This window comes from Cherax quadricarinatus, chromosome 24 (genome assembly GCF_038502225.1).
Source record: "Cherax quadricarinatus isolate ZL_2023a chromosome 24, ASM3850222v1, whole genome shotgun sequence".
Lineage (NCBI taxonomy): Eukaryota > Metazoa > Arthropoda > Malacostraca > Decapoda > Parastacidae > Cherax > Cherax quadricarinatus.
In genome coordinates this window covers 4,713,673-4,736,273 of record NC_091315.1, presented here as the reverse complement: position 1 = coordinate 4,736,273, position 22,601 = coordinate 4,713,673, and the positions used below count along the sequence as shown (strand labels likewise).

Below are 22,601 nucleotides of genomic sequence, written 5' to 3'. Positions count from 1 at the left end.
ACAACAGCTTTAGCACGAAGGAGCAAAAACACTTGGAAAAAATCTCTTAAAAGTCGGATAAAATGAAGTAAATTAAATTCACCTACTGAAATAGAAAAAGGTCACTCTAGGATATAATGTATATCTTGGAAATTGAAATCAGGAATGATCGTGCGGCTGGTAGGCCGATTATGTCAAATCTTCACATTCTGTGGAAGGGAACTGCTGTATAGTCCATGTGGCTTAGCGGTTCTTTTTGATTATAATAATAATAATAATGTGGAAGGGAACGAAAGATTTATCAATGCTCCAATTTCTGCGATTGTTCACGCTAATACATCTCGACCTAGTTGACTAGACGACAGAATTCGTTCAGCTATGATTCCTTACCTAGTTGGAGGAGAGGAGGAACCGAGAAAATCGCAACTGATGTAATTACCTTCAGAGATACAGGTAGTGATGAAATAAAGCTTAGTAACTGGTACTAACAAATTGGTTTAAAAAGACACATGAGCAAACACCAGGACATATTTACTAGAAACGTTTCAGTCCTGGAACCTTAATTAATCACTTCTGTCATAGATTCAAATAACAGAATATGGAGAATGAGGTGTGAGTGACACAGTGACCTGAAAAATGCCATATTTCAGATGATGACAGGTAGACAATGAGGTCACGTGATTCCTGTGTTGTTATGTAGATGGTGCTTTGGCTGGTTAAAAATCATGTATGGTAATGTTCTTAAACATTATTATATTCTATGGTGTCGGTGACGGTGATTAGCGAGGCTTCCACATATCGTCCGCGTCAAAGATTTCGTTCGATAAGAACGAGCTGTGCCTCATTCCAATTCATGAACTGTCTCGTGAAGTATTTGTGACGACACAGGAGCATCTTAAGTAGTCTCTGTGCTGGTGTTTCGATATTCATTCAGGCTGATTGAAAGGCTTCTCGCTGTTTCCTCTGCACATTTCTTGGGACAGTATCCACAGGGGATGGTGTAGAAGCCCGCTGTGAGAATTACGTTTCGTAGTTAATTTTGATTCAAAAATATCACTGTCAATGATTTGTGCTGATTTATAGAAAAAAAATATTCATTCTGCTAATTCGGTAAAGAACACGTTTGTCGAATATGCCTAACTCGGCGATTCGGGTCTTATTATTTATCATTTTTTTTATTTTGAATATGGAATTGGTTCTCCATTTGCAGCTAAAACTCCCACTTTGTGTGTGATTCTTTATCTTTTAACTCCACGCCTCTTGCCAAGACCCTCGCATTTACTTCTCTTACAACCCCATCTATAAATATATTAAACAACCACGGTGACATCACACATCCTTGTCTAAGGCCTACTTTCTGAAGTGGAAGTGACCTGATTAGATGGGTCTTTGGGCTAATCAGGGGGGGAACATGGACCTGCTTCGCATGGGTCAGTAGGCCTGTTGTAGTGTTCCTTCTTTCTTGTGTTCTTATGACTTTAAAGAACTTTACCAGGCACTTATTACGATATAGGCACTTTGATGGCAATCCGAAAAAGCTGCCTGCTTTACGACACAACTGACTTTTTTTTTGGTATTTTATTTAAACTCCAAACCATATGATACATAAAGCCATAGATAGTGTACAGTCTGAGAACGCTTATTATCTCACACACTATACACTGTGTCATTGACGTGTATAGTATGCAAAACTATGGAGAAGATTATCAGGAGGAGAGTGGTGGAGCACCTGGAACGGAACAAGAGTATAAATGCCAACCAGCACGGATTCACGGAAGGCAAATCTTGTGTCACAAACCTTCTGGAGTTTTACGACAGCACCAATTCGTCTACGAATTTATTCATATAACATATGAACAGTATCCAGGGGAATCTGAGTCATTCCTGAAGCAAAACCTGATCTAACACTTTCAGAGACGACGGTGGAGGAAATCTCCTGACTTGATGTTCCAATTTACCCCATAGACGATCGATATGTAGATCCGTCAATAGTGGGGGCGAACCAAAGTGTTCGACTTCACTTTCGTTTTGTTCATTCCAGTTCTGAACAACTCTAGCGGTGTGAATTAGTGCATTATCGTCTTGGGATGGAGTTGGTCATGGGATGGATTTAGTCACCATTATCGACACACGTATGCCTGGGCGTTAACCCTACCATGCAGTACCAGGCTAAGTCAATTCCACGATATTCCTGCTCAAATAACCAATAATTTGAGCAGTTTCAAAATTCCAATGTTGGTGTAACTATGACAACGTTCATGCAACTATTGGCAAATGGAGGAACCACTTGGTCACTGGTATATAAATATTCCCCATTTTCTTTTCTATGATAACTCGAGAAAGACAGTTCAGAGTTATTCCAGTCTTTCAACTGGTATTACCTGTATAGATTAAATTGTCGGTTCTGATTTATTTATTTTATTATTAAAATGGTCTCATTTTCCCCGGAAATTACTGCAATCATTACAAAATGATTGTTCAAATGCATAGGCTTTCAAGATACAAATTTGCCAGTTTCCCAAATGAGGAAAAAAGATCTTAATTTTTTGTTCTTTCATAGGAAAATTCAGCAAGAATATTTATTTTTTGCTCGAGCTGCAATGAGTATAAAATGTTGATGACTGATCGAAACGTGCGTCATTTGCACACTTTAACCAAAATTCATCAGTTTTGGGTAAGTAATGAAACTATTCTCTTCCATAAACATCCTCTTCAATGGGGGCTCCTTGGCGTGGTGAAGAGGCTCTTGGTCTGAGGAATTAGACCTTTTGGTGTCCTTCCTCAGACCGAACCTAATCCCCCCCAATCCCCCCTACCCTATCCCATCCTCCCTTTTTCCCTTTCCTTCTCCTTCTCCCCATCCCTCCCCTATTCTCTTCCTCTTTTCAGCCTTTGAGATTCTTCCCACAGCAATCTATGGCGGTGGTGTAGTTTGGATCACCTGGGGATGTCCCAATCCCTCTCCAGTTTCCCAGGGGGTGGCTCCGGGTGTCTTTCGAGTGATGGGTGCATCTCTGGAGGCTGCCTGTCGGATTCCAGGGGGTGATGGCTTGTTGGTGTGGTGTCCGTCCACCCTCTCTTTTGTCCACCGAGGTGGCTCAGTGGATGAGAGGTTGCTATTCTGGATTGCTGGTTTACTGGCATGAAGGGTAGGGTATGGCACGGGTTCCATGCTGCATCTGCATTGCTTGTGGTGCTGAGGTCCTCTTGGGCATGAAGGGGGATTTACGGCCCTTGTTTCCTCCTAGAAGCTATTCCTCCATGTTTCCCCACACCTTTTTTTTTCTTTCCGTCTTTCATTTTTTTCTAAAAAAAAAAAAAAAAAAAAAAGTGATCTAACCATGGAGTCTCCAATCCATGAACATGCTCCTCCTGGGCCCCTTCTTGATACCACACCCCATTCTGACCCTGCCTTGTTTTTTGACCACTCTTCGGACACTTGTAATGTCCCTGTACCTCTTGCTGGTGAAGTTTCATCACCTGCTTAAGGTACCAGGGTTTCGACTGACTCCTTCGATACGTCTGACCTCCACTCTTCTTTGACTATGCTTCTGGCCCCTCCCTCTAAAGTGCGGCAATTTTCGATTCGCCAGCCCATCCCACGTTAGACCAACTCCTAAACGCTCACGACAATTGCCTGATGATACTTCTTTGCTTCCTTTTTGTTCTACTCAGAAAAGACCGGCATGTCATGCAATCCCTTTCCACCCTCAGTTTCGGAATGCACAATGGACTAAATTCTTTACTTTATGACAGACTTCCTCTACTGCCTATCTTTCCAACCATAGTATTGGCAAAGCGCTCCTATGCCATGTTGGTAGAGATATATCCTTTCATGCTCTCAAGAACGGTACACACATCATCACTGTTCAGAATGCTAACCAAGTACATGACATTTCTCTTCATTCAAGTACCGATATTATTCCAGTCACTATCGGAAAACATCATTCCCTCATACTATTGTCCAACAGAATTTCCAGACATGTGGCGATGACATTCTAGAACAGGTGGAACTCCAAGACTTCCCAATCATCAAAGTAGATACTTATGTTCTCCCTGCCCACGGGCGGAGGCGACACCCTTGCAATGTAGCTCGATTAACTTTCGACTGCCGTGAACTCCCATCCTCTGTTTATATAGCGGGACATCGTTTACAAGTTCGAAAGGTGATCCCTACACCACAACAGTGTGGAAATTGCTGGTGTTTTGGTCATCCAGCGAAATATTGCAGGTCTATAGCCGAATGCCCAGTCTGTGGTGCCAATGATTATTCCAATACATCTTGTAGTCTACCTCCCTCTTGCCTTAATTGTCATGAGGCTCACCCATCTTACTCTCGCCGTTGCCAAGTATACTTATCTGAGCGAGAAATCCGTTGCTTCAAAGAGGCAGAAGGTTTCCCCTATGTTACGGCAGTTTCTCTTCTATGCCTCCAAGGTAGACTACTCCAAATTTCTTATTCTTGTGTTTCTAAACGTGTTCCCCCCCCACCTTTGGGGACCCATCTTCTGCAGCCTCCTCTATGGTTACCCCTTCCATAGTCACTCCTGTCTCTAATTCTTTTGCTGTCCTGGACTCAGAAGTCCCTACCTAAGTCTGTTCTCGCTTCTTCATTATCTCCCTCAAAAGTTCCAGTATCGACAAGACCTCGTACAACCTCCCCATCACTCCTCTACTTCTCAGAAGTCCAAAAAATCCCCGTTCCTCAAATCTCCTTTAACCCCCTCCTTCCCTTCTTCTACCTCCACATTTTACCTTTCCAGTCTCTGTACCTGGTTCTTCACCTCTCACTGGCTCTGTTACAAGTGTGGAGGTTCACCCTCCTCCTCGTACTGTACCTTCCTCCCCTGTCCCTTCCCAATTTTCTTTTTCTTCTGCCCCCTCTCAGGTTTCTTCCTCTTCTGTCCTCTCCCACACTTTCCAGTTCCCTGTACCCTATCGTCCCCCCCCCTCTACTCTGGTACAGTCCATAGCTGTCCCAATCTTTGCTCACCCTCCTCCTTCCATCTCCAATATTATCTCCCATACAACGTGTTTGTCTTCTGAAACACTTGAAGCTATCTTAAAATATATTGAAGAGACTAAACCATCAATGGACACTGATCCACCTCTTGTTCCTCCTCTTCCATCTCCTCCATCTGCGCAACTTCCATCTTCACAGCGTCCCATTCCTTCACTGCTTGAACGTTTTCCGCTGCTGCCACATGTGGACTTTTCTAACCCCTCTAGCCCATAGATATCTTTACCTGCAGATTCTTGTATCTTTCTCGTTACCAATCAAGGCCTATTTAAAGTGGAATATCTGCGGCCTTAGAGGTAACTGGGGTGAGCTTCAAATGTTGCTCTCCTGGATTTTCCTTGTTGGTGTTTGCTTAAAAGAACCAAAATTACACTCTGCTGTTATCCATCCAATCTCAAGCTATAATTTATTGTATTCTTCGGATCCTTTTTCTAATGGAACCTTTAATGAGAGTGCCCTTCTTATATGCACTGATATTCCGCACTGTCAGCTATTTGTTCATACTTTGCTGCATTACACTGCAGCCCATATCTACTTGAATAAGTGGTACATAATCTGTTCTTTGTATCTCTCTCCTTCTCGGGCATTATCTACCCCAGATGTTGCTTTTCTTATTTCGTCCTTACCGCCACCACTTCTGTTACTTGGTGATTTTAATGTCCACAATTTCCTCTGGGGTGAGGGTCTCATTGTGACTGCCATGACATTCAGTTAGAGGCTTTTCTCGCTTCTCACCCCCTCCATGTTTTAAATACAGGTACTCCCACCTGTTTTTATCCTCGTACTCATACTCTCTCTTGCATCGATCATTCAGTCCGCTCTTCCTCCACAACACTAGACTTCGTCTGGTCTGTTCTCCCGGACTTACATGACAGTGATCATTTTCCACTCATTCTTGCTTCTTCATATTCACCACCTCTTCGTAGCCCTCGCTGGCAATTTGATCGAGCAAATTGGGACCTTTACTCGCAACTAACTGCTTTTACTGAGGTTCCATCTACGTCCTCATTGATGAGCTTTTACACCTCTTCTCGATCTCAGTTTTAACCGCAGTTTCTCATTCTATACCCAAACCTTGGGCAGGCATTCTCAGAAGTGCGTTTTAGCGCTTCTTTTTGATTAAATAGTAATAATAATCAGAAGTGTGTGCCTTGGTGGTCTCCTGCTTGCGCTTGGGCAGTACGTTTGAAACACGCTGCGTTGGGCAGAGAGAGACTTCTTGATTTTAAGCAGAAGCGTGCGGTCGCTCGCCGTGTCGCTAAATGCACTTGCTGGCGAGATTATGTTTCCACCATCACCTCGGCTTCCTCTATGAGTACAAGTTGGAAAAAAGTACAGAAACTGAGTGGTAAATACTCTCCCGACCCGGCTCCTGTTCTGTGGGTTGCCGGTGTTGATATAGCAAACCCTCTTGACGTTGCCATTGAAATTGGTAATCATCTGGTCCATATTTCTCAAGGGTTCCATCTATGCCCTTCGTTTCTTTCCTCAAAGTCTGCCAGAGAGTTAGCGCCTTAGACTTTTCTTCTCTCCAAGAAGAATCTTATAATGTGCCTTTTACACTTCTGGAACTGGAGGCAACACTTTCAGCTTGCCGATCATCAGCAGCTGGACCTAATGGCATTCATATTCAGATGTTACAACATTTACATCAATCAGCCCTTGCAGTCCTCTTGCGACTCTTTAATCTTATTTGGTCATAAGGAGTTCTTCCCCAGCTGTGGAAATATGCCATTGTTTTCCCTTTCTGCAAACCGGGTGCTACAGGACATGATGCCTCCCACTATCGTCCCATTGCTCTTACCAGTGCAGTTTGCAAGGTGATGGAACGTCTGGTATATAGACGTTTAATGTGGTATTTAGAGACACAGCAGTCTCTCCACTAGTCAATATGGCTTTCGTAAGGGCCGTTCTACCATTGACTCCTTGCTACGCTTGGATACGTATGTTCATAATGCCTTTGCGAATAACCACTCAGTTACTGGAGGTATAATATTTTGGCCCAAGCCCACTCCTTAGGCCTCCGAGGCAATCTACCATTTTTCCTTAAGAACTTCTCAACTGACAGACATTTCTGTGTTCGGGTTAATGATATGGACTCCCTGGACTTTGTCCATGCTGAAGGTATCCCCCAGGGATGTGTTCTGAGCACAACACTTTTTCTCTTTTGCTATAAAAGATTTGGCCTCTCTTCTTCCCTCCAGTATTTTGTCATCACTCAATGTTGATCACTTCGCTATAGCTTGTGCAGGCGCTGACTTTCGCCTCATTGCAGTTTCTCTCCAGCATGCGGTCATCTGTGTTTCCAATTGGGCCACCACACATGGGTTTAAATTTTGCAGTACTAAAACTCACCAAATTACTTTCACTAGATGTTCTGTCATCTCTGATAATCCATTGTACCTCTACGGTTCATGTATCCCTGAACGTGATACGGTCAGGTTTCTCTGCCTTCTGTTTGACCGAAGGTTATACTGGAAACATCACATTATCTCTCTGAAAGCAACTTGTCACAGTCGGCTGAACCTTCTTAAAACCCTTGCTCATGTTTCATGGGGAGCTGATTGTAGAACTCTCCTTCACCTACATTTAGCCCTAAGTTTATCGAAACTCGATTATGGTGACCAGATCTATTCGGCGACCTCTCCTACTACTCTCTACAGCCTTAACCCCATCCATCACCAAGGATTACGCGTATGGCTTGGTGCTTTTCTCTCTTCACCTGTTGAGAGTCTCTATGCAGAAGCGAATATTCCATCCTTGTCTGATCGCCGTGATGCTCATTGCCTTCACTATTATGTTCGCTCTCATGATCTCCACAATCCCTTCATATATAGAATAGTCACTGATGTTAGTAGACATTCTTTATTTGTTCGTCGCCCCTGTTTACTCTGTCCCTTTTCTCTTCGCCTATATTCACTCTTGTCTTCCTTTCAGTTACCACCTTTCTATGTTCATGTAGCATCGCACTTTTCCCTACCCTCTTGGGAAGTTCCAGCTGTTCGTGTCTGTTCTTTCTCACTGCCTTGCGTAAAAGCCCAACTACCTACGGCAGTTTCCCGCTCTCTTTTTCTTGATCACTTCCGCTCTCATTCTCATGCCATCGCAGTGTACACAGACGGCTCTAAGTCTTCTGGCGACATCAGATTCGCAGTAGTGTTTCCGGACAGTGTCATGTGAGGGCATTTACTATCCTCGGCTTGCATTTTTACTGCTGAATTGTATACCATTCTTGCAGCACTTATCCATATTGCATCTATGCCTGTGCCTTCATTTGTAGTTGTTTCAGGCTCCCTTAGTGCTTTACAGACTATACGAAAATTTGATACACCTCACCCCTAGTTCTCCGTATCCAACTTTGGTTACGCTGTGTCTCTACCAAGCATAAAGATATTGTTTTTTGTTGGGTCTCTGGTCATGTTGACGTACAGGGCAACGAACAGGCAGACACTGCTGCGCGGTCAGCAGTACATGACCTCCCAGTTTCATATAGAGGTGTTCCATTCATGGACTATTTTGTTGTAATTGCTACCCACCTTTGCACCCATTAGCAACAACGTTGGTCTAATCTGCTCTATTACAAACTTCATTCTAGTAAACCGAGTGTAGGTTACTGACCGTCTTATTGTCGTCAGTGTCGAGGTTGGGAGACTACTCTCTCCCATCTTTGCATCGGCCACACTCGTCTTACTCATGGGTATCTCATGGAGAGGCGCCCTGCTCCTCTCTGTGAGAATTGTCAGGTTCCAGTATCTGTTAGCCACATTCTGTTGACCTGCCCAGTCCATCAACGAGCACGCGGAATTTACCTCCAACGTCGTCTCCGCTCTGCTACTCTCTCTTTACCTTCCCTTCTTGCTGATGGACCCTCCTTTAATCCGGACTCTTATTGACTTTTTGACAACAAGTGATTTACTCCACAAACTCTGATGATGATGCCTCTAGCACTCCGCTCAGTCCTTTCTACCTCAATCTCTTGCTACCCTCTACCCCTGCACTATCCACTGCACCGCTGTACTCCATAACCTACTGATCATCCCTCTCCCTGTTACTACCCGACACCCTCACATCTTTCCCTGCCCTGCAGCGCTGTATAGCCCTTGTGGTTTAGCGCTTCTTTTTTTAATACGTATAATAATAATCTTCTATAAACATGCGCTTTTTTTGGAAAAGGGGGGAGGGAGGGAGGGAAGGAGGATCTTCGGGGTTAAACTTTTGATCGGTGAACAGTATTAAGCTCTGACACAGCGACTGAGTCCAGATAGGAGGTTGGGCGACTGTGTATAACAAAGCTAAGTGTACCTCTGTCGTCTAGTGAAGAAAGCCACTAGACGACAGACTACCAATTAATATCTGTACATTTCGTGAACAGCGTGTTAGAGTTGTGTACGAATGGTATATAATACCGACAAGATGAGAGTAAGACACATGTGCAACATCTGGGTATCTTTATTGTAGACGTTTCGCCATCCAGTGGCTTTATCAATACAAATTCTAGGACATAACTTGAAGACAGTAGAACTATGTACAGAAGATGAGGTAATCAGTCCCTCAACCTAGGAGTAGGTGCGAACAGCACCATAGTCGTGGAGATTCTGAAGCAGAAGAAAGAATCCTGGCGCTTATATAGTAACGTCAGGTGAAGCAGACGAGGGCAAATTCACTGGTAGGCGGGATTCCCCAGTGGAAGTAGGTCCTTCCCAAAGAGATGGGTTAGTTGTAGTAGTAGTTGACGTAGTCGTGAAGGTTATGTACATGTCCTCAGAATTAAGATTCCATGATGTTGCAGTGTCTGACAAGTTGTGTACGAATGGTACATAATACCGTCAAGATGAGAATAAGACACATGTGCAACATCTGGGTATCTTTATAGTAGACGTTTCGCCATCCAGTGGCTTTATCAATACAAATTCTAGGACATAACTTGAAGACAGTAGAACTATATACAGAAGATGAGGTAATCAGTCCCTCAACCTAGGAGTAGGTGCGAACAGCACCACAGTCGTGGAGATTCTGAAGCAGAAGAAAGAATCCTGGCGCTTATATAGTAACGTCAGGTGAAGCAGACGAGGGCAAATTCACTGGTAGGCGGGATTCCCCAGTGGAAGTAGGTCCTTCCCAAAGAGATGGGTTAGTTGTAGTAGTAGTTGTCGTGAAGGTTATGTACATGTCCTCAGAATTAATATTCCATGATGTTGCAGTGTCTGACAAGTTGTGTACGAATGGTATATAATACCGACAAGATGAGAGTAAGACACATGTGCAACATCTGGGTATCTTTATTGTAGACGTTTCGCCATCCAGTGGCTTTATCAATACAAATTCTAGGACATAACTTGAAGACAGTAGAACTATGTACAGAAGATGAGGTAATCAGTCCCCCAACCTAGGAGTAGGTGCGAACAGCACCATAGTCGTGGAGATTCTGAAGCAGAAGAAAGAATCACTGGGGAATCCCGCCTACCAGTGAATTTGCCCTCGTCTGCTTCACCTGACGTTACTATATAAGCGCCAGGATTCTTTCTTCTGCTTCAGAATCTCCACGACTATGGTGCTGTTCGCACCTACTCCTAGGTTGAGGGACTGATTACCTCATCTTCTGTACATAGTTCTACTGTCTTCAAGTTATGTCCTAGAATTTGTATTGATAAAGCCACTGGATGGCGAAACGTCTACAATAAAGATACCCAGATGTTGCACATGTGTCTTACTCTCATCTTGTCGGTATTATATACCATTCGTACACAACTTGTCAGACACTGCAACATCATGGAATCTTAATTCTGAGGACATGTACATAACCTTCACGACAACTACTACTACTACTAACCCATCTCTTTGGGAAGGACCTACTTCCACTGGGGAATCCCGCCTACCAGTGAATTTGCCCTCGTCTGCTTCACCTGACGTTACTATATAAGCGCCAGGATTCTTTCTTCTGCTTCAGAATCTCCACGACTATGGTGCTGTTCGCACCTACTCCTAGGTTGAGGGACTGATTACCTCATCTTCTGTACATAGTTCTACTGTCTTCAAGTTATGTCCTAGAATTTGTATTGATAAAGCCACTGGATGGCGAAACGTCTACAATAAAGATACCCAGATGTTGCACATGTGTCTTACTCTCAGCGTGTTAGAGTGTTGTAAGTTATTACAGTGATGATCTGGGTGTAATGGTTCACACTATAGTGATCTGGTTCAGTTTCATGAGTGCATCGGGTAGGCGTCTGATATACAATTTATGCTTTCTTATGCAGGAATATTTATTCTGTTCCTCTTTATTGATATCGGCCTTATCATCAGGATGCCTCGAGTGTACACAAATCACCCTGACAATTCCTTGTACGTACCTAGTGTACGTACCTAGTGTACGTACCTAGTGTACGTACCTAGTGTATTCACAAAATATCAGTGGTGAACCTTACGATGAATCTGAAGAAAATTTACTAGAAATTCTTCGGCTGTGAACTGGGAGACAAAGATAATGAATGGGCGCCATATTTAATCTGCACCGCATATTCGAATGTCTTACGTGATTGATTCAGCTAAAGCAGAAAGAACTTGGATGCTGTATAATGGAGTAAGACAAGACATGAGAGAGTTTATCCTGGCATAAGATAGTATAGCCAGGCATAAGATAGTTTATCCTGGATTCAGTGCACCAAATAGTCACTAGTTATGAAACATTACTAGTTCTTCTCCCTCCGGAGGTTGGACCAGATTTTATAAAAGACGAGATCCAGGAGCTTCTACCAACCCTCGGTACATACCTGCACGGAAACTAGAGCTGAAACTTTTACCAAAGTTGAATTACTTTATTGGAGACCCAACACTCTAGAGAAAGCAGAACATGAACGTAATAATGTCAATATCTAAAATGTGATAGTAATTTAGAGACATTCTTTATAGTCGACGGTCCACTCTGTTATTGCTGTGATTTCAAAGGATTTCTCACGAAGTTGTTGCATCAATTCCTAACATATGATTGGGATCTTTTTCATGGATTCTTGACAGCAGAGCATGAAAACTGTTCTATCTCACAGAAATGTTAAGCTATATATACTGATCCTCGGCTGCGTACATGTACAAGATACCTAAGATAACATGAAGCTCCCACACTGTGCAGTCTAATAATGTCCTCATCAATGGAATGACTATAGAGATCTTAATGTCAATGATATGTGTATGCAAGATGAGCTGACGAATCAGTTATGTCGTATGGCTAAGGGACAACCCTAGTGGTGCAGATCATTATATTAAACGTGAAAGGCAGAGAAGTACATATGAACCAGCAATGAGCAGTTTTCAGTGTTCCGTTAGTGACAAAAAATTATCCGGCCGCCTTTCCACATTCAGCACTGTTTAATGATTTTTTTGTTAAAGTAATGGGAATCGAGAATTTGAGAAGGTTTTAAAACATTGTTTTGAGAAATTTGAAAACGATGGTGCTGCAATGCTAAGAAAGCCTCAATATATTAGAATTATAAATATGACAGAGTTTCAGATTTGTAACTGACTTTTTTTTTTGGGGGGGAGGGGGTGACTACAAGTCACTTATATACGAAGATAAAGTCCAGTATCGAATTAGTACAAATAAACAAACAGAGCGTCACATATCAATGAAATACATTATTCTTACATCCCCGTCTAGTTTTCTTTCACCAAAATCTTGGCGCTGTGAGTAACGAGTAGAAGAAAGTTTGTCAAGATATTCAGGCTATGGAAAATCCTTTCCAATGTTTTTGGGAAGAAGATATCATGGCAGACATGTTGCAGGAGAAAACGTACATTCCTATTGATGTGTGTATCCTACATCTCCTTCCCAGAAGACACCGTGCGAGCTGAGCCTTGCCGTGTTACATCAGGTTTCTGGTCCACTTGCAGTGCACCAGAAACCTGATGTAACACAAGACCTTCTCGTAGTTTTCTCCTGTATATAAATTTTGTGCTAAATGTGTCTTCACTTTACCTGGTAAACCAAGATAACTCCAGAATTAAAGTGTTTTTATTCCACCTTCAAGTGTGTTCATAAGTGTTTTGTAATTTAAGTATTGCGTATGAAATTATAATAGCGTATATAATAGCCTTTGATCAAAAGAACAACAAAAAATCATTTTTTATATGATCAATAAGTGTTAGGAGCATGTTACCATAAACGTTGAGCCTGGTGGAGTGTGCGACGGAGCCGGCAGTGTTATGGGCGGTGCAGGTGTAGGAGCCTCCGTCACGGACAGTCACCGAACTCAGGTTCACTTGGCTCACCACTTCTTCAATCTCTGTTCTGAAGCTTCCCACCCGGGTCCTGTAGGAACGATACGTGTCAGAGATGGAGGGGATGCTTAATTGGGGATAATGATGGTAAATGGAGGAAGTGGAGGCAGAGATAGTGAAAGTTGAGAGAGAGGAGTCGGAGGAAGCGAGATAAGAGGAAGAAAGAGGAAGTAGAATGAGAAAATTCTTTATGTATATGACCATCACTCGGTTACAAGACATTTTTTTTTCGTTTATCGCAAGCCTGGTTACCTGGAGGTTACCTGGAGGTTATTCCGGGGATCAACGCCCCCGCGGCCCGGTCCACGACCAGGCCTCCCGATGGATCAGGGCCTGATCAACTAGGCTGTTACTGCTGGCTGCACGCAGTCCAACGTACGAGCCACAGCCCGGCTGATCCGGCACTGACTTTAGGTATCTGTCCAGCTCTCTCTTGAAGGCAGCCAGGGGTTTATTGGCAATTCCTTTAATGCTTGATGGGACGCTGTTGAACAGTCTTGGGTCCCGGACACTTATTGTGTTTTCCCTTAGTGTACCAATGGCGCCCCTGCTTTTTATTGGAGGCATTTTGCATCGCCTGCCCAGTCTTTTACTTTCGTAGGGAGTGATTTCTGTGTGCAGATTTGGGACCATTCCTTCCAGGATTTTCCAAGTGTAGATTATGATATATCTCTCCCTCCTGCGCTCCAACGAGTACAAGTCAAGTGCTTCCAAGCGTTCCCAGTAGCTAAGGTGCTTGACAGAACTTATACGTGCAGTAAAGGATCTCTGTACACTCTCTAGATCTGCGATTTCACCTGCTTTGAATGGAGATGTTAATGTACAGCAGTATTCCAGCCTAGAGAGAACAAGTGATTTGAAAAGGATCATCACTGGCTTGGCATCTCTCGTTTGGAACGTTCTCATTATCCATCCTATCATTTTCTTTGCACGTGCGATTGTGGCACTGTTGTGATCCTTGAAAGTGAGATCCTCAGACATTACTTCTCCCAGGTCCCTTACATTATTTTTCCGCTCTATTGTATGACCAGAGTCTGTAGTATACCCTGTTCTAGTTATTATCTCCTCCAGTTTTCCATAACGGAGTAGTTGGAATTTGTCCTCATTGAACATCATATTGTTTACCGTTGCCCACTGGAAAACTTTGTTTATATCTTCTTGGAGGTTAACCGCGTCCTCAGCAGTTGACAGCCTCATGCAGATCCTAGTATCATCCGCAACGGATGATACGGTGCTGTGATGTATATCTCTGTCTATGTCGTGGCGTGAACATTCACTACTTCTCTTATCAAACTCACTCTGTCAGGAGAAGTGATCTTAGTTTTCTCTTTCTCCATACCCACCGCATCCGTGATCTTCAGTTCCTTGACTCGGAAATTTCCACTCTTTGCAATTCATTTTCTCTTGTCGCTTACCCTTCCGATATCATAAACTTTGTCTTTTCACTTTCTAAACAGACATTCTTCTCTCTAGAACTCTCTACTCCTGTGAAATTTCCCTTTCAGTTTTAAACATGATGGAAGGAAGAAGATTGTTAAGAGCATCGACAAATGATTTGAGAATATAATTCACCTTGATAGGAAAAAGATTACGAGTCCACACAAAGGTTAATAAGATCAAAAAAGACATGAGTACGTATAGAGAGTTGAAACCCTTCACTGTCCTTCACTCTGAGAAAATTACGATCATCAGGAGGTACATTAGTGAAGAGGGACTCAACGTCAAGACTAAGTATCTTACAGGTCGGGAGACCTGACGGAGGCGAGCAGACGAAAAGGTATCAGGAAAGGGAGTGAGAATTTTGGCCAGCCAAGTTGGAAGAGAATAAGAGACAGAACCTCTGGAGGATATGCTGGAACGTAGATGGATGTCAGGTTTATGAGGTTTAGGAAAACCGTAAAAATAAGGCAGAGAGGAATAAATAACACGGAATCGTTGAACAAGGTCAAAGACAGGAGGAAAGACGTCGAACGGTATCTGAAGTTTTGATACTACCAATTTTGCGTGAGCATGTTATGGGTGTCACCATAATGATTTTTTAAGGCAGTCTTCATAGAACTTCTAGCAAAAGATTCTGATGTCCTTCACAAAAATCATACGATTTTGAGTATTACCCCAGCTGGTAATGTCAACCATTCACCTCAACCCCCCTCCTCATTAATTAAGATATAATTGTTACATCAACTGTATTAAAAATTACAAGAGGATGTGCTGAAAATATAATTAAAACAAATAAATAATTTATAATAATAATCATTAATTATTGTACGTTTACACACTCGCTAAGCGAATTTAGTATTGAAAGCAAATGTCAGCAAGATACTTTTAACGCCAAAGAAAACACTTCAGAACACTACTAAACAACGCTGACTATAACAAAACCCCTCACTACACAATAACATAAAATCACCAATAGACAAAACAAACCGCTGTACAGAAATTACTCCCAGGCAAAAATGTGATGCCGTAGTTACCCACCTGTGGGAAGTGAGGATGGGCTGGTGGTCGTGGGTCCAGGTGATCACAGGTATGGGAATGCCTACGGCTGAGCACTTGAGTGAGACAGGTGACCCAGGAGATACTGTCTGCTCGGTGGGCGTCAAGTGCAGCTGAGGTGCTGAGTCTGCGGGCAGGACAGATGGGTTACTGGACGTGGAGGAATACTGCAATATGCGGGTGGATGAGTAGGTATCAAAAAGTATTGGAGTCAGTGGGGGGTTGATGATTGAGAATGGAAGAGTACTGGAGTCTGCGGGAGGTTGATGACTGAGAGTGGAAGAGTACTAGAGTCTGGGGGGTTGATGACTGAGAGTGGAAGAGTACTAGAGTCTGGGGGGTTGATGACTGAGAGTGGAAGAGTACTAGAGTCTGGGGGGTTTATGATTGAGAGTGGAAGAGTACTAGAGTCTGAGGGGTTGATGATTGAGAGTGGAAGAGTACTAGAGTCTGGGGGGTTGATGATTGAGAGTGGAAGAGCACTGGACTCCAGGAGGTTGATGATTGAGAGTGGAAGAAAGAGTACTGGAGTCTGGAGGGTTGGTGATTGAGAATGGAAGAAAGAGTGCTGGAGTCGGGGGGGTTGATGATTGAGAGTGGAAGAGTACTAGAGTTCAGGGGGGTTGATGATTGAGAGTGGAAGAGTACTAGAGTTCAGGGGGGTTGATGATTGAGAGTGGAAGAGTTCTGGAGTCTGCGGGAGGTTGATGATTCAGAGTGGAAAAGTACTGAAGTTCAGGGGGGTTGATGATTGAGAGTGGAAGAGTACTGTATTCCAGGGGAGTTGATGATTGAGAGTGGAAGAGCACTGGAGTTTGTGAACATGATGGGTGGCAATGGGCGTAGAAGAGCCCTGGAGTGCATTTCAGAGACGGGCGCGAGTGCACTCACCGATTTGTAGTTGTATGGGTCTAATCAAAGCTCCTGGCCTTGCCTCTTCGCTGGTCGCTACTAGGTCTACTCTGTCCCTGCTCCAAGAGCTATATCATACTTCTCCCTAAAGCCATGTATGGATCCTCCCTCCACTGCATCGCTATCCAGTTTGTTCCACTTTCTGACAGCTCTGTGACTGAAGAAATACTTCCTTACTTCCCAGTGACTCATTTGAGTTTTCAACTTCCAGTTGTGACCCCTTGTTTCTGTGTTCCCTCTTTGGAACATCCTGCCTCTGTCCACCTTGTCTATTCCACGCAGTATTTTGTATGTTGTCAATCCCTCCCATCATGTCATTCACATATACCAAGAACAGCACTGGTCCTAGGACTGACCCCTGTGGAACCCCACTCGTCACAGGCGCCCATTGTGATACCTCATCTTGTACCATGACCAGTTGTTGCCTCCCTATCAGGTATTCTCTGATCCATTGCAGTGGCCTTCCTGTTATGTATGCCTGATCCTCTAGCTTCTGCACTAATCCCTTGTAAGGAACTGTGCTGAAGGCCTTTTCGCAGTCCAAGAAAATGCAGTCAACCCACCCCTCTCGTGTGTTACTTCTGTTAACTTGTCATAAATCTCTAGGAGGTTTGAGACACAGGATTTGCCCTCCATGAAAGCATGCTGGTTGTCAATTATAATCTTGTTCTGTTCCAGGTGCTCCACCACTCTCTTTCTGATAATCTTCTCCATGACTTTTCATACTATTCGTGTCAGTGACACTGGTCTATAGTTTAGTGCCTCGTTTCTGTCTCCTTTCTTAAAAACGGGAACTACATTTGCCATCTTCCATATCACAGGTAGTTGCCCAGTTTCGATGGATGTGTTGAAGATCGTGGTTAGTGGCACACACAGCATCTCTGTTCCCTCTCTGAGGACCCACGGGGAGATGTCCGGTCCCGTCGCCTTTGAGGTATCAAGGTCACTTAGCAGCTTCTTCAAATCCTCCTCAGTTGTGTGTATGTCATCTAACACTTGTTGGTATATTCCTTGTTGGTGTCCCCCTCTGTGCTGTCTTCCCAGAGTCCTACCTGTCTCCACTGTAAATACTTCCTTAAATCTCGTGCTGAGCTCCTCACATACCTCTTGATCATTTCTTGTGAGTTTCCTGTCTTCTTTCTTCAGCCTGATCACCCTGTCTTTGACTGTTGTCTTCCTCCTAATGTGGCTAAGCAGCAGTTTCAGGTCAGACTTGACTTTCGATGCTATGTTGTTCTCGTACTGTCGCTGGGCCTCCCTCCTCATCAGTGCATTCTCGTTTCTGGCTCTTCGGCTGATCTCCTTATTTTCCTGGATCCTTTGCCTTCTGTACTTTTTTCATTCTCTAGTGCACTTAGCTCTTGCCTCCCTACACCTTCGGTTAAACCAGGGGCTCGTTCTCGTCTTCCAACTATTTCTGTTGCCCTTGGGAACAAACCTTTCCTCTGCCTCTTTGCATTTTGTTGTTACGTATTCCATCATTTTGTTTACTGACTTTTCTACCAATTCTCTGTCCCACTGAACCTCCTGCAGGAAGTTCCGCATACCTGAGTAGTCCCCCTTTTATTGTTTGGCTTTTCTCATTCAACTCTTGTTATCCACTCCACTTGTAACTCTACTATGTATTCAAAGCTCAGAACCAAGTGATCACTAGCTCTAAGGGACCTCTAGTATGTGATTAAAGATTGTGTGTGTAATTGAGCGTTTACGAGGCCAAACTACTGTGGGGAGGCCTCACTAATGGATCAAGTCATCTATAATCTTCGTGTGCTTGAGTACAGATGAATTTGCCCTTGAAACATTCACAATAAGACCGCATTAGGGACTTCGATGAGATGCGGCGTCATTACAACATTGGAGAATACACTGGACCTCATCTTCACTAACAATGATGATCTGATACGAAATGTCACTATATCAAAAACAAAATACTCAGATCGCAACATAATCGAGGTTCAGACGTATGCACGAAGCCTAAGCAACATGGACCCCAACTTATGCCTAGAACAGATTAACTCTGTGGCACTCGATGTATGCTCAAGGCATATTCGTTTAAGAAAAAGAAGGTGTAGATGTAAAATAGAAATAGACAGGCGCTCCCTTTACCGGCGAAGGTAAAGAATAACAGAGCAGCTAAAAGAGGCCAATATATCTACAATGCGTAGGGAGACACTGGTCAGAGAAAGAGCAAATCGAACTAAAGCTAAAGGAATCTTATAGGAGTCAGGAATCGCAGGAAGAACTAAAAGCCATAAATGAAATCGAAAGATACCCAAAGTATTTCTTTTCTTATGCCAAATCAAAGTTGAGAACAACATCCAGTATTGGGCCCCTACTTAAACAAGATGGGTCCTACACAGATGACAGCAAGAAATGAGTGAGCTACTCAAGTCCCAATATGACTCGGTTTTTAGCGAGCCGCTAACCAGACTGAGAGTCCAAGATCTAAATGAATTTTTATGAGAGAGCCACAGAATTTGGTAAAGACAAGCCTATCTGACGTTATCTTGACGCCAAATGACTTCGAACAGGCGATAAATGACATGCCCATACACTCTGCCCCAGGGTCAGACTCATGGAACTCCGTGTTCATCAAGAACTGCAAGAAGCCCCTATCATGTTCTTTTAACATCCTATGGAGAGGGAGCATGGACACGGGGGTCGTCCCACAGTTACTAAAAACAACAGACATAGCCCCACTCCACAAAGCGGGCAGTAAAGCAATAGCAAAGAACTACAGGGCTAACGTCCCATATCATAAAAATCTTCGTAAGGGTCCTAACAAGCAAGATTGCCACCCATCTAGATACCCATCAATTACACAACCCTGGGTAACATGGGTTTAGAGCAGGTCGCTCCTGTCTGTCCCAACTACTGGACCACTACGACAAAGTCCTAGATGCACTAGAAGACAAAAGGAATGCAGATGTAATATACACAGACTTTGCAAAAGCTTTCGACAAGTGTGACCATGGCGTAATAGCGCACAAATTGAGTGCTAAAGGAATAACAAGAAAAGTTGGTAGATGGATCTATAATTTCCTGACAAATAGAACACAAAGAGTAGTAGTCAACAGAGTAAAGTCTGAGGCGGCGACGGTGAAAAGCTCTGTTCTGCAAGGCACAGTACTCGTTCCCATCTTGCTCCTCATCCTCATATCAGACATAGTCAGAGATATAAGCCACAGCATAGTGTCTTCCTTTTCAGATGACACCTGAATCTGCCCGACAGTGTCTTCCACTGAAGACACTGCAAGGCTCCAGGCGGACATCAACCAAATCTTTCAATGGGCTGCAGAAAACAATATGATGTTTAACGATGAGAAATTTCAATTACTCCGATGTGGTAAACATGAGGAAATTAAAATTTCATCAGAGTATAAAACAAATTCCAACCACACAATAGAGCAAAAAACTAATGTCGAAGACCTGGGGTTGATCATGTCAGAGGATCTCTCCTTCAAGGACCATAACATTGTACCAATCGCATCTGCTAGAAAATTGACAGGACGGATAATGAGAACCTTCAAAACCAGAGATGCCAAGCCCATGCTGACACTCTTCAGGTCGCTTGTTCTATCTAGGCTGGAATATTGCTGCACACTAACAGCAACTTTCAAGGCAGGTGAAATTGCTGACCTAGAAAATGTACCGAGAACCTTCACGACACGCATAACTGAGATAAATTTTCTCAATTACTGGGAACGCTTGAAGTTCCTGATCCTGTACTCCCTGGAATGCAGGCGGGAGAGATATATGATTATATACACGTAGAAAATCCTAGAGGGACTAGTACCAAATTGCACATGAAAATCACTCCCTACGAAAGCAAAAGACTCGGCAGACGATGCAACATCCCCTTAATGAAAAGCAGGGGTGCCACTAGCACGTTAAGAGACAACACATTAAGTGTCAGGGGCCCAAGACTGTTCAACTGCCTCCCAGCATACATAAGGGAGATTACCAATAGGCCCCAGGCTGTCTTCAAGCAGGCACTGGACAGGCACCTGACCAGCCAGGCTGTGGTTCGTACATTGGATTGCGTGCAGCAGCAGTAACAGCCTGGTTGATCAGGCCCTGATCCACCATGAGGCCTGGTCACAGATTGGGCAGCGGGGCCGTTGACTGCCGGAACTCTCTCCAGGTAAACTCCAGATAAACAACACACCCACAAGAGTACGCCATTGTTACCTAGCAAGTAGAATACTCCAAACCATACCCCGGCCAGGATTGAACCCGCGGTCAGAGAGTCTCAAAACTCCAGGGACTTGAGCTAGAGTTCGTCACGGCCACGCTAGCTGGAGATTCGTCTGTAAAAACTTGCATTTGTGGTCACAGTGCTAACCTTCCTATGGTGCAGAAATATACCTAGTTCGACGAATCTTATTGTGGCTAGCTGGTCTAGTGGCTAACGCGACGGTCTGGAGTTTTGAGACTCTCTGACCGCGGGTTCAAGCCCGGCCGGGGTATGGTTTGTTTGCAATCGTGTCATTACGATTTCGTGAGTCAAGTAGAATACTGACTGTACAGTTTAGATTCTATTTGTTAGGTAGGTGTTAGTAAGTGTTCTACAAGTAATTAATGGTGATCCAACATATCTATGGTGAGTGCTCCAGTTAAATTTTGCTTCATAAATTTTATAGGCGTGACTTTACTTGTGGGTGGGAAAGAGTGTGTGTGGGTCTGGAAGGAGAGACGTGGTGCAGCCTAGTGCCTCTTAAATCCCACCAAGCTCTGAGGTACAACTATCATTGGTAAATTCAGTAAATTGGTTCTTACTTGTACTCCCCTTAAATTATGCAGATGAAATATTTCAGGAACATGCCTGTGAACCTCATCCCCATAACTTTCCACAAGTATTATTTCTGTAAGAAAATAACTAATGGCCTTATAATTAATAATTAGTGAATTCTGATTACTGGTAGGATTTGTGTCACTAAATATTATGTATTATGCGAATTAAAAACAGTAAAATACCTAGCTATTTACAATCATCCATCAGTGTATGAAGGAGACATTTCAATAAACCAGAAATTATTATTTCGTCATTACCCAAGTTCTGGATGAAAGAAAAAAATACGTTTTCTGTTTCTAACATTTAACAGAAAACAATAATTTTGCCATAACTTATATAAAATTTGCTCTACGTAACTTAGCTAATTATTAATTAGTAAGTAAGTTTATTCACATATACACTGACATTTATTATCATATTGATTAGCATATGTGTAGAGAACCCAGGATAACCAAAAAAAGTCAGATAAAGTGAATTATTTCTATTGGGGTCCTTGTGATAATTGTTATTTAAATTTAAAAGTTAAGAGCAGGTAAGTATTTTAACTACGTAAAGGCAGTTACAATAAAAGAAGATATACTAAAGGAGAGGTAAAATTAGTTATTTTCATACAAGAAATCACTCTCCTCCCTTTCTGTAGCCTTAATCATGAGATACATTTTGGTTCTCTTCTTGAACTAGCTCATGTTATAACAGGCGTTGACATGTACAGGCAGTCTATTACACACTTTTACAGCAGTACAGAAAAATGACTTTGAAGGCTGATCACTGACACTAGGTACTACAAAGTTGTTCTCCCTTCCCCTAGTTCTGTAATAGCATTGGTTCCCGGCCTTAACAGAATTGGCAGTAAGATATTGCGGACACTGGTTGTAAGCAATTTTATGAACGTAGTTCGACACCATGCCTAGCCCTTCTAGGGTAGGGTAGGTGCCTGAGCCCGAGCTTGCAGCTCACAAGCCTGTCATTCCCATTAGTCCCTTTGGGGCGGGGATGGCAGACCAGAGAGGCCTAGCTTGTGGTTAGGCCTGGGGACAGTTGGTCCCAAAGATGAGGAGGTACTTGTGTCTCCTCCCATGGGAGACTTGGGTCTCAGACACTCCCTAAAGAGGGAGCCAAGGCCGGGCC

The 22,601-nt window shown here is 43.3% G+C and overlaps 1 protein-coding gene across 1 annotated transcript in view; it reads right to left on the bottom strand.

Moving 5' to 3' along the window:
- Positions 1–22,601, bottom strand: part of LOC128690681 (cell adhesion molecule Dscam2-like) — a 536,323-nt gene that overhangs the window by 385,406 nt on the left and 128,316 nt on the right. Inside the window, exons 4-5 of the mRNA XM_070088137.1 lie at positions 15,749–15,893; positions 13,150–13,301 (exon numbers count right to left, since the gene is read on the bottom strand). Coding sequence (XP_069944238.1) covers positions 13,150–13,301; positions 15,749–15,893 — 297 coding nt within the window. The remainder of the gene's footprint in view (positions 1–13,149; positions 13,302–15,748; positions 15,894–22,601) is intronic.